The following is a 12,338-nucleotide window of genomic DNA, read 5'->3' as shown; positions in this document are numbered from 1 at the left end:
GTTGTGATAACACCATGTTATGTGTACCTTGTGGATCGACTTTAATTGAGATGAGACTAATTTTGTATGGTTTTTAGATAGTCAAGCAAGGAGTGTTGATTCTATCTTCATATGTATTTTATATGCATCGTGTGCATCGTGATGTCATTACATTAGTATAGAATGTGAATATGTCATGTTAGTCATAGAAATTCCATTACTCCTACTAGTATCACGTTGCTAGTCTTCCTTATGCTAGGTTGGGTATCTTTCATGTAATGAAAGATTTTTGGGAAGTGTAACTAATTTGTGGTAGGGTGGAAATGCAGTCCAACAATGTTCTCGCATGTGGTGTCCTTGAGGGAAACACATGCTAGAAGTTTCTGTCAGGTTGGTCATCATGATTTTTTGCTTATGTATTTATTGTATTTCAGCCTTGTGGTCTATTGCAAAGGTATGTATTTCCTTATGTTTTATCTTTTAATAGATTAATTTACTTCAATTTTATATTTCAAAATATGTTTAATTTCATGTCTCTATCTTGTATAGTTGTACACGTGACATTATTGTATGCTTGTTGACGTGTAATTTATGAATTATGCTAATTTGATATGATGGGGGTCCTTACAAAGTGGATGATTTGTGAAGGGTGGAAACTCCAATTTATAGGTTTGAGGGGATCAAAATGGACAGTTGATATTGAAGAAGAATGGAGGGCCAAGTTTGAAGGAAAATGAGGTGGCTTGGGAGAGGACAAGTGAGAGATCCAAGAGATTTTACCATAAGGGAATTTATTGTCTCCACACTCCTCAAGGACATGGTGAAGAGTGACCAAGTACACTGGGAAGAGGAAAAATGAATTAAAAAAATTCTTGGGAAGGAGAATACTCCTAATAAAAATTTCCTCGGGAAGAGAGATATGGGGAGAATAAAAGGATTAAGGAATTAAAAAATTCTTAGGAAGAGGGACAATGGGAAGAATTAAGGAATTCAAAATTCCTTGGATAGACGAAAGTGGGTGGAATTTAAGGTTGGGAGGTGAGATGGGAAAGCCATTTATAGCATGTAATTGACTCATCCCTAATCTTTTGGATTAGGAATGTGTGATTGATTAGGTGAGATGGTGGAGGATTAAGGGAGAAAGTGGACAAGTTAAGAGGATGTGACATGAGGAGATAGAATTAATAGGGAATTTTAAATTGGAGGAAATGATAATGAGGATTGGACTTAGGTTAAGTAGGTTTAATGAAGGGGGTCAATGGAGGGTTTGTAGGAACTATGATATTAGTTTAATTAATTGTGAATTAATTAACTAATTGAGATTAGAAGAAGTATATGTTGAAGAGGGTGGCTATGGTTAATGATTAAATGGACTTTCAGAAGAATGGAGGATTTTAATATAATTAATTGATAAATTAATTATATGGCTAGGGGATAAAATCAATTAAATATAATTTAATTAATTTTAAGAAGAACAAGGACTAACATAATTAATACAATTAATTATGCAGAAAGGGATAAATTAAATAAATATTAATTTAATTAATTCTGGATATCTACATTTTGCCTCTCTTTTATGTGGCGGCAATGAAATGCTAACGAGTAAAATAAGAAAAATATGCCTTAGTGTAGAAAATGGAGAATTGTAGGTGGGATGCAGGTAAAGGGATGCCCCTCGAGAATTTAATCGAAAAATTTAAATTTTGCGAGAAAATTATTTAAAAAGAAGAAAACATAGGAAAAGACAGAAAAAGGGGAAGGAAGAAAGTAAGAAAGAAGTAGACGAAAACGAAGGAAAATGGAGTGAAGAATGCGTGTCAAAAAGGGGATTTGCCCGTGCACCCAGTTATAGAAGCGATAAGGAGCCCTTAGCCACAGAGTAGCAACCATGGTGCGTATTCCTTGCCACGAATAGCATGAAGAACAATTTATCTGTACCAGCACCCACTCGAGTACTAGCCTCCGATCTGTACCCAAAATTGTCCTTTGTTTCACTAGGTAGGGTCATTTGTTGCTCATAAATGAAGTAGAAAATTTAGCAGGGCGCAAACGTCGATCATTGTTTCAGCGTTTATGCCCATCCTGCAACATCTTTGCTTGGAATGCTACCCACGCAAGTGCTAATTTGCAAATTGTCATTTGTGCAAGCTGGTAAAAAATAGGCAAAAGGCCAGACAGTATATGTGCCTATGAAATGGCATGTGCGCCACAGTTTTGACATCTCTGTTGAAGAAAATGTCGTCTCTACCTAGGGAGAAGAAAAATGGGGGAAATGATATGCTAGGAAAGAGAGGGGTCACCACAGGGATGCCCCAAGCTACCTTGAGGGAAAAGATTACGCTAGGCTTAGAAGAAAATGACTGACTCTCAATGGCAGTGAATGCAGGAGACCTTGTGTTCAATTGAGTCATGTGAGAATTGGTTATCGATGGTGCATTATTGAAGAAGGTTGTAGAGCTTGGAGTGGATGATCGTGTTGGTTAGTGGGTTGTAGTGGGTATATGAGTGGTCGTGTGTGCATGCACATAATACCACATGATGATAGCGTTGATATAGAAGTGGCATAGTGACACTTGTTCATTTCATCTACCTTCCTTGATCATCTTGGATGACCTATGGTGGATCCTTAGACTATCGATTCGGGGAGTTATCCCTAAGTACAAGCTTGAGAATGGGGATCAATATCTATGGTTGATTTGCAAGACAAATTATTTTCCCATGGAATAGACGTGGATGAGATTGGAGTTGGCCATAGAGAGACACTGACAGATCTAGACGCTGGTTCTTTATCTTGCAGGATTCATCAGTGGGTGCATCATGACTGATCTGAGTGGTCATAGATTTTCCATTGGATGGACGAGATGCATTTATTATATTATGGAGTATGGTGTATAAAATGGATTTACTAGGCTTGGCCAACTCTATAATAATATTTACATGTGTGTGTATTGTGGGTATAAGAGCTCAGGGATAAGAGTTACATTGCTACACATCTAGGCCTTCGAGCACATAGCTATATGCCATCCACTAGGGGTGAGAGACCATTGGCCCAAGTTTCCTTACATAGATAGGTATGGGGTCTACTTAACTACATTCGAGTGGGGTCTATGGGTTGCTGGTAGTGCTACGTAGATGAGATGCAAGATTTTTCCTAGAGGTCATATAGTACCTACGAGGAATAGGATGAGGACTGCTATTACTTATCCTATGTGTAGAGCCAGTGTTGGTTTATGGGATAGACTATACATGTCACTGACTAGCACCTTCCATATCGGGTCATGAGGTAGTTTGGTTTCCAACAGGACATTGCTGGAGAGGAGCGAACACATCTATGAGTGACTTGCTAGATAGGCACATGGGGGGATGCCAAAGGTCTATTTGTGGCACAAACTGGCTTCACCAGGATGAAACCAATAGTTTGGGTACTCAAAGTTGATGTGATAGGTGCAAGGACCACAAGTGCATATGCAGCATGGTGGGAGTATCATCGGTCAACGCGATTGACCATCCTTGGGATTCTACGACCGAATGAGATGGCAACTATAGTGGATCAACTTGTGGGGGGAGAAGGGGAGGAGGAAGGGGATGTAGATGTTCCCATGGATAAGATAGGAGTAGGAGGAGGGAGAGGGTAGGGAGCAGGTAGAGTGCCTAGGAGAGGAAAGGGGAGGAGAGGACAAGCTCCTTAGATACAAGTACTGGAACCCCTGGCATAGGTATAGGGATAACAAGTACTAGGACAGGAGTGGTTAGTGCCATAGGTATAGGAACCGATAGTGCCACCACCACTAGCTTATTCATAGCCACATCCATAACCTGGGATCGCCTAGGCCATTTTAAATCAGGTGAGGGCTGAGAGGGATATGAAGAGAGCTTAGGCAACAAGCTTGGAGGACAAGGTAGTGAGAGAGAGAGAAAGGGTAGACATAGAGAAGGCTTAAGCTTAGAGCGTATAGGTTGAGCAAGACATGCTTTTGGTGGTCCATAATGTTGGATATTTCTACTACTAGGATATGTTATTGTGATTGATGTCAACATACTTCTGCTCTGGTGATTGCAGATGGGTTTATTGGGATTTTGGTTTTGGTGATTCGGGAAGCTTAATTGATTATATCATATGATCTGGTTTGTAGTTTATTTTTTTTATTAGTTCTTTGCAGAGTTCAGTATTTCATCCGCTATATTCCGATGTGATCATATATTGTGCTGAGATTTTGGGAGACTGTTTGGTATGGTTTTGTGTATCTCCATTCCAGATGGTTCGTGATTTGGTGCTTTGCAAGTTATCTTTCTTCATGATAGTTGTTGTTGTTTGAGTGTTCTTGAGGTTCAAATGTTGATAGATGAAGATTTCATAAGTGGTGTTGGTGCAACTGTTACTGATGATTCTAACATGCTTGTTGGTGTTTCTTAATTATGTCCTATTTTTTTTTATCATCCACATTGATCATTGTGCATGTTCTTGGTGATTTCATTGAACCGATGATGTTCTTTGTGTTATGCGGTTGATCTTGGCATGATTACCGATGGATATAAGCATTTGGAGATTTTATTTAGGTCCATGTTATGTCATGTATATCTTTATATTAGTCCGGTGGTCAATCTTTGTATCGTGTGATGTAATTTTGTAATTGTGAGTTGAGGGTTTAGTTGACCTTGTTGTCAACGTTGGTGAATTGTATAAATAAGGTGAAATTGTCATGTAATTTAGGCATCGTGGTTGTGTCTGCATTATCAAAGAGTGGTCTATGTGCGATCAAGTGATTCATCCTTCGATATTTTGATTGAGCAGAGATTGGTGTTGTAGAGCAGAGAAATGTGCTTAACCGAAACTATCATTAGGTATTTAAAGATGTTATTCTTTTAGTTCATTCCTTCCGGATTGTAGTTCGAATCTTGTTGTAAGTCAGTGAGACTTCCCTGAGGGTTGTAGCCTTTCGAGTCATTATCTCTTGAGTAGTGAGCTTTAGGTAGTGTGCCTGAATGCATGTGCATTCCCCATTGTAATCATTTTTGGGTAAAAGCACAAAGCTATGTCACACTTTTATAAAGGAATTCACCAATATTGATTCAAATTTTTAATTTCAATCAATAAAAACTAATATATATGCTTTGAATTTTAAAATGATGTAAACTAATAAAATGCATTTTTTTAATATATTTTATCTTTGTATTTAAAAAAAAAAAATGAAAAAAATTATTTAAATATACTTTCATATAAAGTAAACACTATAATTTAGTTGCTGATAAAATGTTGAATTTGAAGTTACACGAGGTGTCACACTTTATATAGTAAATTTTACCCTTTTTTCTTCAATATTTTTGTGCATATTGATAACTTGAAATTTTACTGGAAAAATATATTTTTAAATATTTTTTATGTATATATTTTTCAATAAATTTGAAAAGTCGCATGTACTGAAATATAGCTCTTTCCATTCCGCATAACCCTTTTTCTTAATTATTTATCCAAATTATAAAAAAATTATATCATCTTGACATACTCTTTTCTCTAGTGCTTTTATTTTTTTCAAAATTTTAGTATTTTCCCTCTTTGTTGGTTTTACAATAGTTTAATCTTCCCATTTTCACCATATACACATACATATATTTATATTTTTAGAGGCTTGAAAATTGTTTGACGATATGGAGAAAAATAATTTATAATGAAGAGATCAATCTTATTTTATTGCGAAAGATGCATTGGAAAATGTGAATGTCAATAACTAAGGTAAATACTTAAGATCATTTCATTTAAGGTGTTCAATGTATATAAGAAGAAAATGACTGCAAAATATGACGCTGGAAAGTAGGTTTATTTTCATTTATGATTTAATCTCTAATGGATTTTCACTAGAATTTGATTAGTCCAAATCCAAACTATAGAGTATGAATAAAGATTTATTTTAAATATATCTATATTGAATAAATGCCTTTGGATGAGAAAAGTGTTATCTATTCTTCCACCATAGAGTAGGTCTATCAACAACAAGCAGTAGGTAGTTTTGGACATTTGTTATTTATACCAAAAAATTTAAAGTGATAAGATGGTTTTTAGATTAAAAATTGACACCTATCTCAAGGCATCAAAGTATAATAAGCAAACAATTGTAAACTACCCATATAGTAAGACAAATTTAACTTTGATTGGATATAAAATGGTTATGGTATTAATGTAAATTGGTTTCTTATAATATATAAGTAACTATGAATGCTTGTCTATAAGACATTCTCTTTTACAAACAGTTGAAGCATTCAAATTCAAAATCTAAATATAAAAAAAAATTTCTACACTTTAAATCCTTTAGTGACAGATTTATGTTCACAAAAATAATAATAAAGAGTAATATGGAGGAAATATAGGAAATGGAGGAACCTAGGAATGCAAAAATAGATTTTTTTTTCAAATCTTCATTGTAATAGTTAAGCTTTGATACGGATCACTAAGTTAACATATTACAAGAGATTCAAATTTGAAAAATGAAATATTTGAGTTACAAACTAATTTCCTAAAGCAGTCTAAAGAATTGAACTAAATTAATAAGTTTTTATAATTGGTCATGTGGCAATTGTGAGAGAGTTTAAATTGAAGAGAAATCTATTGTGGCTCATTTGTTAATATGTCATATGTTCCACCTTATCTCTCCTACACTAGAACTCTACCTCCTTACTTTTATCTCTATCTCTCTCACACTCCTCTCTCTCTTTCTATCCATATCACTTTACATCTATCTTCCTATCACTTTCTATCTCTCTCCCTATCCCTCTCTATATCTCTCTATCTCCCTCCATCTATATCACTCCCTCTCTACCTATTACTCTACCTCTCTCTCCCATTCTCTTCCCATTAATCTCTATCTCTATTTCTCTTTCTATGTATCTCAAGCTCCCCCACTTTTGATCTGTCTTGCTCTATCTCTCACTATTTCCCCCTCCCTGTCTCTATCTCCCCCTCTCTCCAACTCTATTTTCAATATCCACTATCTATTTTTATGATTCCCTCCCCATCTCTTTAAATGTCAATCAATGTATCTCACTTTTTATATCTCTATCTATCTCTCCCTCTCCTATATCTATATATTCCTCTATATCTCCCTATCTTTCTCTTTATTTATCTCCCTCTACCTCTCTTTATCTATCTATTTAATATCTCCTTCCTCTCTCCCTATATCTTATTCTCCCCCCTATCTCTAGAAGTTTCTCCATCTCTATCTCTATCTCTCCATATTTATTCTTTCATCTCTCCCTTTGTCTATATACCAAATGTTTTATCACCATCTCTCTACCCCTACATCTCTTGTTCTCTCCACCTCTCTATATATATCACTTCCTATCTTTATCTTTATCTTTTCTATCTCCTTTACCTCTCTCTCCATATATATCTCTTCCAGCTCAATCTATCCCTCTCTCCTCTCTCTCTCTCTATATCTCTCCTCTCCATATCCATCTCCTTCTCCTTCTCCGTCTCTATCTCATCTTCCTCTATATTTCAATCCCTTAATTCTATCTATTTACCCCCTCTATCTATTCCCCCCAATATGTCTTCCTTATTATATCCCTATCCCCCTCTCTCCCTATTACTAACATAAGATGGGCCTTTTGGTTTTAAAGTTGAATTATCTTCCTAATTCAAACGTTTTATTTCAATCATATTTGGGATGTATAGTTGATTCTAAGCTTTCGCTTATCTATTAAGACCTATGTTGTGCAAACAATATGGTTTTCTAAATGGTCTACCAATCAAAGTTATTTGTTCTAAAAATATATGCAAAAAATAGACCAATTTTTTTCTAATTGACCTTCAATGCCTCTTTAGTGTACCCTTTACATAACAAGGTGAAATTATTAGTTTTATTTAATATCACAATTGTGGATTTGGACATTGATCTAAAAGTTCACCTATTTTTAAAACTCATGGGTTTGTGCCTTTTAACTCTATTTGGTCTGCTTGACAAATTGCCTCTAGCAAAATTACTTGTTTTGACCAACCTATGAGTCACAGTCTTAGCTTTGCTACTTCTTCCATTTGCTGGAACCATCTAATTTAGTGGGACGACAAAAATCTTGGCTATATTAAAAATTTGAATGGAAAATAACTCTTTAAGAAAGGAATTCAAGTCTTTTGTGATTTGTGGCACCCTACCAATTTCAATTGGTTCTTCAGGCAACAGTTAAAAGGCCTATTCAATTTGTCATCTTCAGAAAAATATCCTCTTTTGAATATTCAATAAATGGTGACTCTCGAGCTAGTCTATTTGTTATTTTCCCTTTACCATGATAACTTCCCGAAGGATTGGAAATGACCCAACACAAAATATGCAAAACTTTCCTCTTAAAATCATTTACAAACAACAACTTCCAACTATTGTATTAGCTCCAAGAGTCAATACTAAATAGAAATGCAAACTTAGTAAATCATGTTGGAATAAGTTAAGCTTTCAAATTTGGAAATCAATGGCTAATTGTTAGCCTCAATTAACGACCTAGAAAGTGCTCCATATCAAGTTACTTGTTGGTGATAGGTTCTCTTTCATCTTGAAACCTCTAGTGTGTCCATTTTGCACCAAAAAGGACTCTATCAAGCATGTTTTTTAGCTATGTGCTCATGCTCACCAGTTGTGGTGTTTCGTCTTATGCACTCTCCTAGCCTTCTTCATTCATCCATGGTCTTGGAGAACTACACTTCTTGATCTATCCTCTCTCCATAATATCATCACTCAAACCCTAAGAAAAGTTATCATCAACTTCATCTGGAGTTGTTTGGTTGTTTTCTCCCATTCATTTGTTCCCTTGCATATTGAAATTCACATGGTTTGTGTGATGTTATCCCTCAACATTTGCATTTTGCAAATTACACCTACCTTGAGCCATGACCTTATTAAAAATGGATGAAATTCAAGAGAAAATCAAAAAGTCTGGAAACAAATTGTAGGATGCAAATGAATGTCATTCATGATAGTGGTGTGATGCTCCTATTCTTCATTGGTTTTATCAAATATTGGTTCTGGGCTCTAGTCCCTACTGGGAAAATATTGACAGCGACATAGGATTCAATGATGGAGTATTCTTTGGTCTTTAGAGGGGGACATTCAGATGTTACTTTGGTTCTTTATGCTACAATGGTTATGTACCCTCTCATTTCAACATGTTTAGCTTGGAGATTTCAAGAGAGGAGTTATTCATCTAGTTGGGAGTTTTACACACTGCACCTGCTACTTTCATTTCTCCAGTTTCTCTAGTTGAATTCATTATTTGAGTTGTGATCTTTGACTTTCAAGTTTATGATCTCAATGATTTGTTGGTAAAACCCTGTACATGGTTTGTATGGAAAGGTTTGAATCATTTTAGTGTGGTTTAAAGACTGTCTATTTTGAACTATGATAGTGAGCAATAGGTATTTGGTCTATGACTATGATTGTTGTTTTAGTTGTTGTTGTTGTTGTTGTTGCTATAGTAGAGATATTTTTCTCATTGGTACAGCTAAAGTTGGCCCAGTGGTGGATAATTAGTTCTCTTGAAAGAGAGATCACCCTAATGGTGGAGAACTTGTTCTCTTGAAAGAGAGGTCACAAGTTCAAATTCCATTGGGGATAATGTATGTATGCCTCATTTGTAACACAATTAGGTAAAAAAATCATTCTGGACCAAAAAGGAAAGATAGACAGCCGCCTGATATTATTATTATTATGTGTATATAATGTGTCGTGCAAGGAAAATATCATGATACGCTACCCACCATTTTCCCACTCCGTAAAAAAAGATCTGGCGGAAAAGACATTTAAATCGTGTATATTGAGAACCGTGGACCGTTAATCTTGAATATTGTAAAGGTCTTAGAATTACGTGGAATATAGCACAGTCTAAACACATGCGTAGCAGGATAGAAATCCAGAATGCTTACGAACACTTTCACGTTTTGAAAAGAAAATCAACTTCGAACTTACCCCACAATCGGACATCTCAGTGTATTTATATGTGCAATCTATGCATGAGTTGCAACGACAATCGCAGCTCTCTAAGCAGTCCATTCATTTGTGATGGAGCAAACGCTGGTTGTTGTTAATTATCTTCCCGCTTTTCATTTCCTTCATAATCCCACTGTACAAGGGTCGTTTATTTTCCTTGTAGCAGCTTCACTCATTTCCACATTTGTTGCTTTAGCTTTTCTGTTGTCATCAACTAAAGAGACGAAATGGCCTCCATCTCCACCAAGGCTGCCATTATTAGGCAACTTGCATCAGCTAAGTAAGGGTGGAAATCTTCTTTCCACCTTGACAGACATGGTCAAAAAATATGGTCCTGTCATCACAGTTTGGATGGGCCCATCGCCACTTATAGTCCTCACCGGCCAAGCTTCAATCTGGGAGGCCCTGGTTAACCAGGCCACCAATTTTTCTGGTCGACCGTCACCCTACTCTAGGCAATTTACTAGTGCCTCTTTCAGGACTATGATTAGTTCTCCCTACAACCAGCACTGGACTAAGCTCAGAAAGGTTCTGCACAATAATGTTCTCAGCCCCGTCCACGTTGCACTTCAGAGCTCTTCTCACCAGGAAGCTGCGAATAAACTCATCAACAAACTAGAGAAAGAGATGAAAGAGAAGAATGGTGTGGTGAGGCCCTTTCATGCCTTCAAAATGATGGGGATGAGTTTTATGGCCCACTTATGCTTTGGCTTGGACTTTCAAGACGAGAATTTCTTGTCCAAGCTGGAAGAATTCATAGAAGAAGATATTAATCTGACTAAAAATGCAGATGTGTTTCTGGATTCATTTCCTCCTGCTCGTTTCTTTGTTCCTTCATCAATCAGAACGGAAAGAAAATGGAAGTCTCTGAGAACTGATGTTCTGCGTCTCCTGGTGCCTTTAATCCGATTTGCTCGCAGTTATAGAGAATACTTTAAGCGAAGTGCTCCCAGCAGTTTCTTGAACTGTTTACTATCCATTGACGAAGGGGAGGAAGGTGAAGACAAGTCCAAGTTATCCGATGAAGAAATAGCTTTCAGTATGTATGAGCTGTGCCTTCTTGCAGTAGACAGCACATCTACGGCCATTGAATGGGCTATGGCTTACCTGATAACCAATCCTCAAGTCCAAGAGAGGGCTTATCATGAGATTAGCCAAGCAGCGCAGGAAGGAAATGGTGGGTTATTTGGTTTGGAGGATTTGAGGAAGCTGCCGTACTTGCAAAGTGTGGTGAAGGAAACGCTGAGAAAAGAATCAATTGCGCCACTTGGGGTTATTCACCAGACGGAAAAGGAGTGTAAGGTGATGGGCATCACCATACCTGCAAAGTCAGCAGTCCTTTTCAATCTACATAGCCTGTCGAATGATCCTGAGGTGTGGGAAGAGCCGGAGGAGTTCAGGCCTGAGAGATTTATGGGGAAGAATGAGGTGAGAATGTCATATCTTCCGTTTGGAGCAGGAAGGCGGGTGTGCGCAGGAATGGACGTGGCGAGCGTGTATGTTCCCATCACTCTCGCCAATTTGCTTAAATCATTCGAGTGGGGATGTGTTAAGGAAGGTAGTCCTCCCGATCTTACTCGGGATATTACGAACGTGCTCATGTCCATGAAGTATCCATTGGAAGCTCGAATCACACCTCGTCCATCCTAAATAACAAACAACACACTGGTTGTTTCAACTTTCTTTGCTTGTCTACATATCTTTGTCTATGTCCTCCCTCTTCTGTTATGATATTTATGCGTTTGACTTTCTATATACGTCTATGCTCATATAGTATATGTAACTTATTTTCAAATAAGATAACATTTGTATTAAGAGGTGTAATGGTTGCGTGGATACTATTGTATATTTTGAATAATATTTTGGATGGTGTAGAATAATATTTTGGATGGTGTAGAATTGTAGAATTAAAAAATTGGCTTAATAATTTGGATGGTGTAGAATTGCAGAATCTATAAATTGCCTGTAATAGTGATCATTGTTTATAATATAAATGAACGAGTATAAAATATCAATTTTTCAATATGAAAGAATGTAAATTAATTTAAAAATCTATAAAACTGTGCAGAATATTTTTACACTATTAATTTATGAAAATGTCTATAAAACTGATCCATTTAAAATTTGCATCTCTTTTTCATATTTGTAACAACTCATTTTCTTGGATCTAATGTAATGTTCTTATTTTGTGATGAATAATGGAATGTGATTTAATATGTTCATAAGAAAATATATGTACATAATTTAACTGTGAATTTTAGTCAACGATTATCAAAGTAAAATTTCTTGATCTATTTCTCTTATTCTAATGATGAATAATGAAATGTATCATAAGAAAATATGTAGACATAGTAAAAAATCCTAAAATTGTATGATTTTTAATAATTACTCAGA

The 12,338-nt window shown here is 36.1% G+C and overlaps 1 protein-coding gene across 1 annotated transcript; it reads left to right on the top strand.

The window, feature by feature from the left end:
• The first annotated feature begins 10,016 nt into the window (after positions 1 to 10,016).
• Positions 10,017 to 11,594, top strand: LOC131034192 ((S)-canadine synthase CYP719A21-like). The gene has a single exon (XM_057965581.2). It carries the CDS (start codon positions 10,017 to 10,019, stop codon positions 11,592 to 11,594), a length of 1,578 nt encoding a protein of 525 aa, XP_057821564.2.
• The last annotated feature ends 744 nt before the right edge of the window (positions 11,595 to 12,338 follow it).

Source organism: Cryptomeria japonica, chromosome 7 (genome assembly GCF_030272615.1).
Source record: "Cryptomeria japonica chromosome 7, Sugi_1.0, whole genome shotgun sequence".
NCBI classification, from domain to species: domain Eukaryota; kingdom Viridiplantae; phylum Streptophyta; class Pinopsida; order Cupressales; family Cupressaceae; genus Cryptomeria; species Cryptomeria japonica.
The sequence above is the reverse complement of the archived record's forward strand: the minus strand, read 5'-3'. Positions and strand labels throughout refer to the sequence as shown.

Excerpts from the sequence above, each read along its gene's own strand:
- LOC131034192 (XM_057965581.2), top strand. The coding sequence starts at position 10,017 with ATGGAGCAAACGCTGGTTGTTGTTAATTATCTTCCCGCTTTTCATTTC.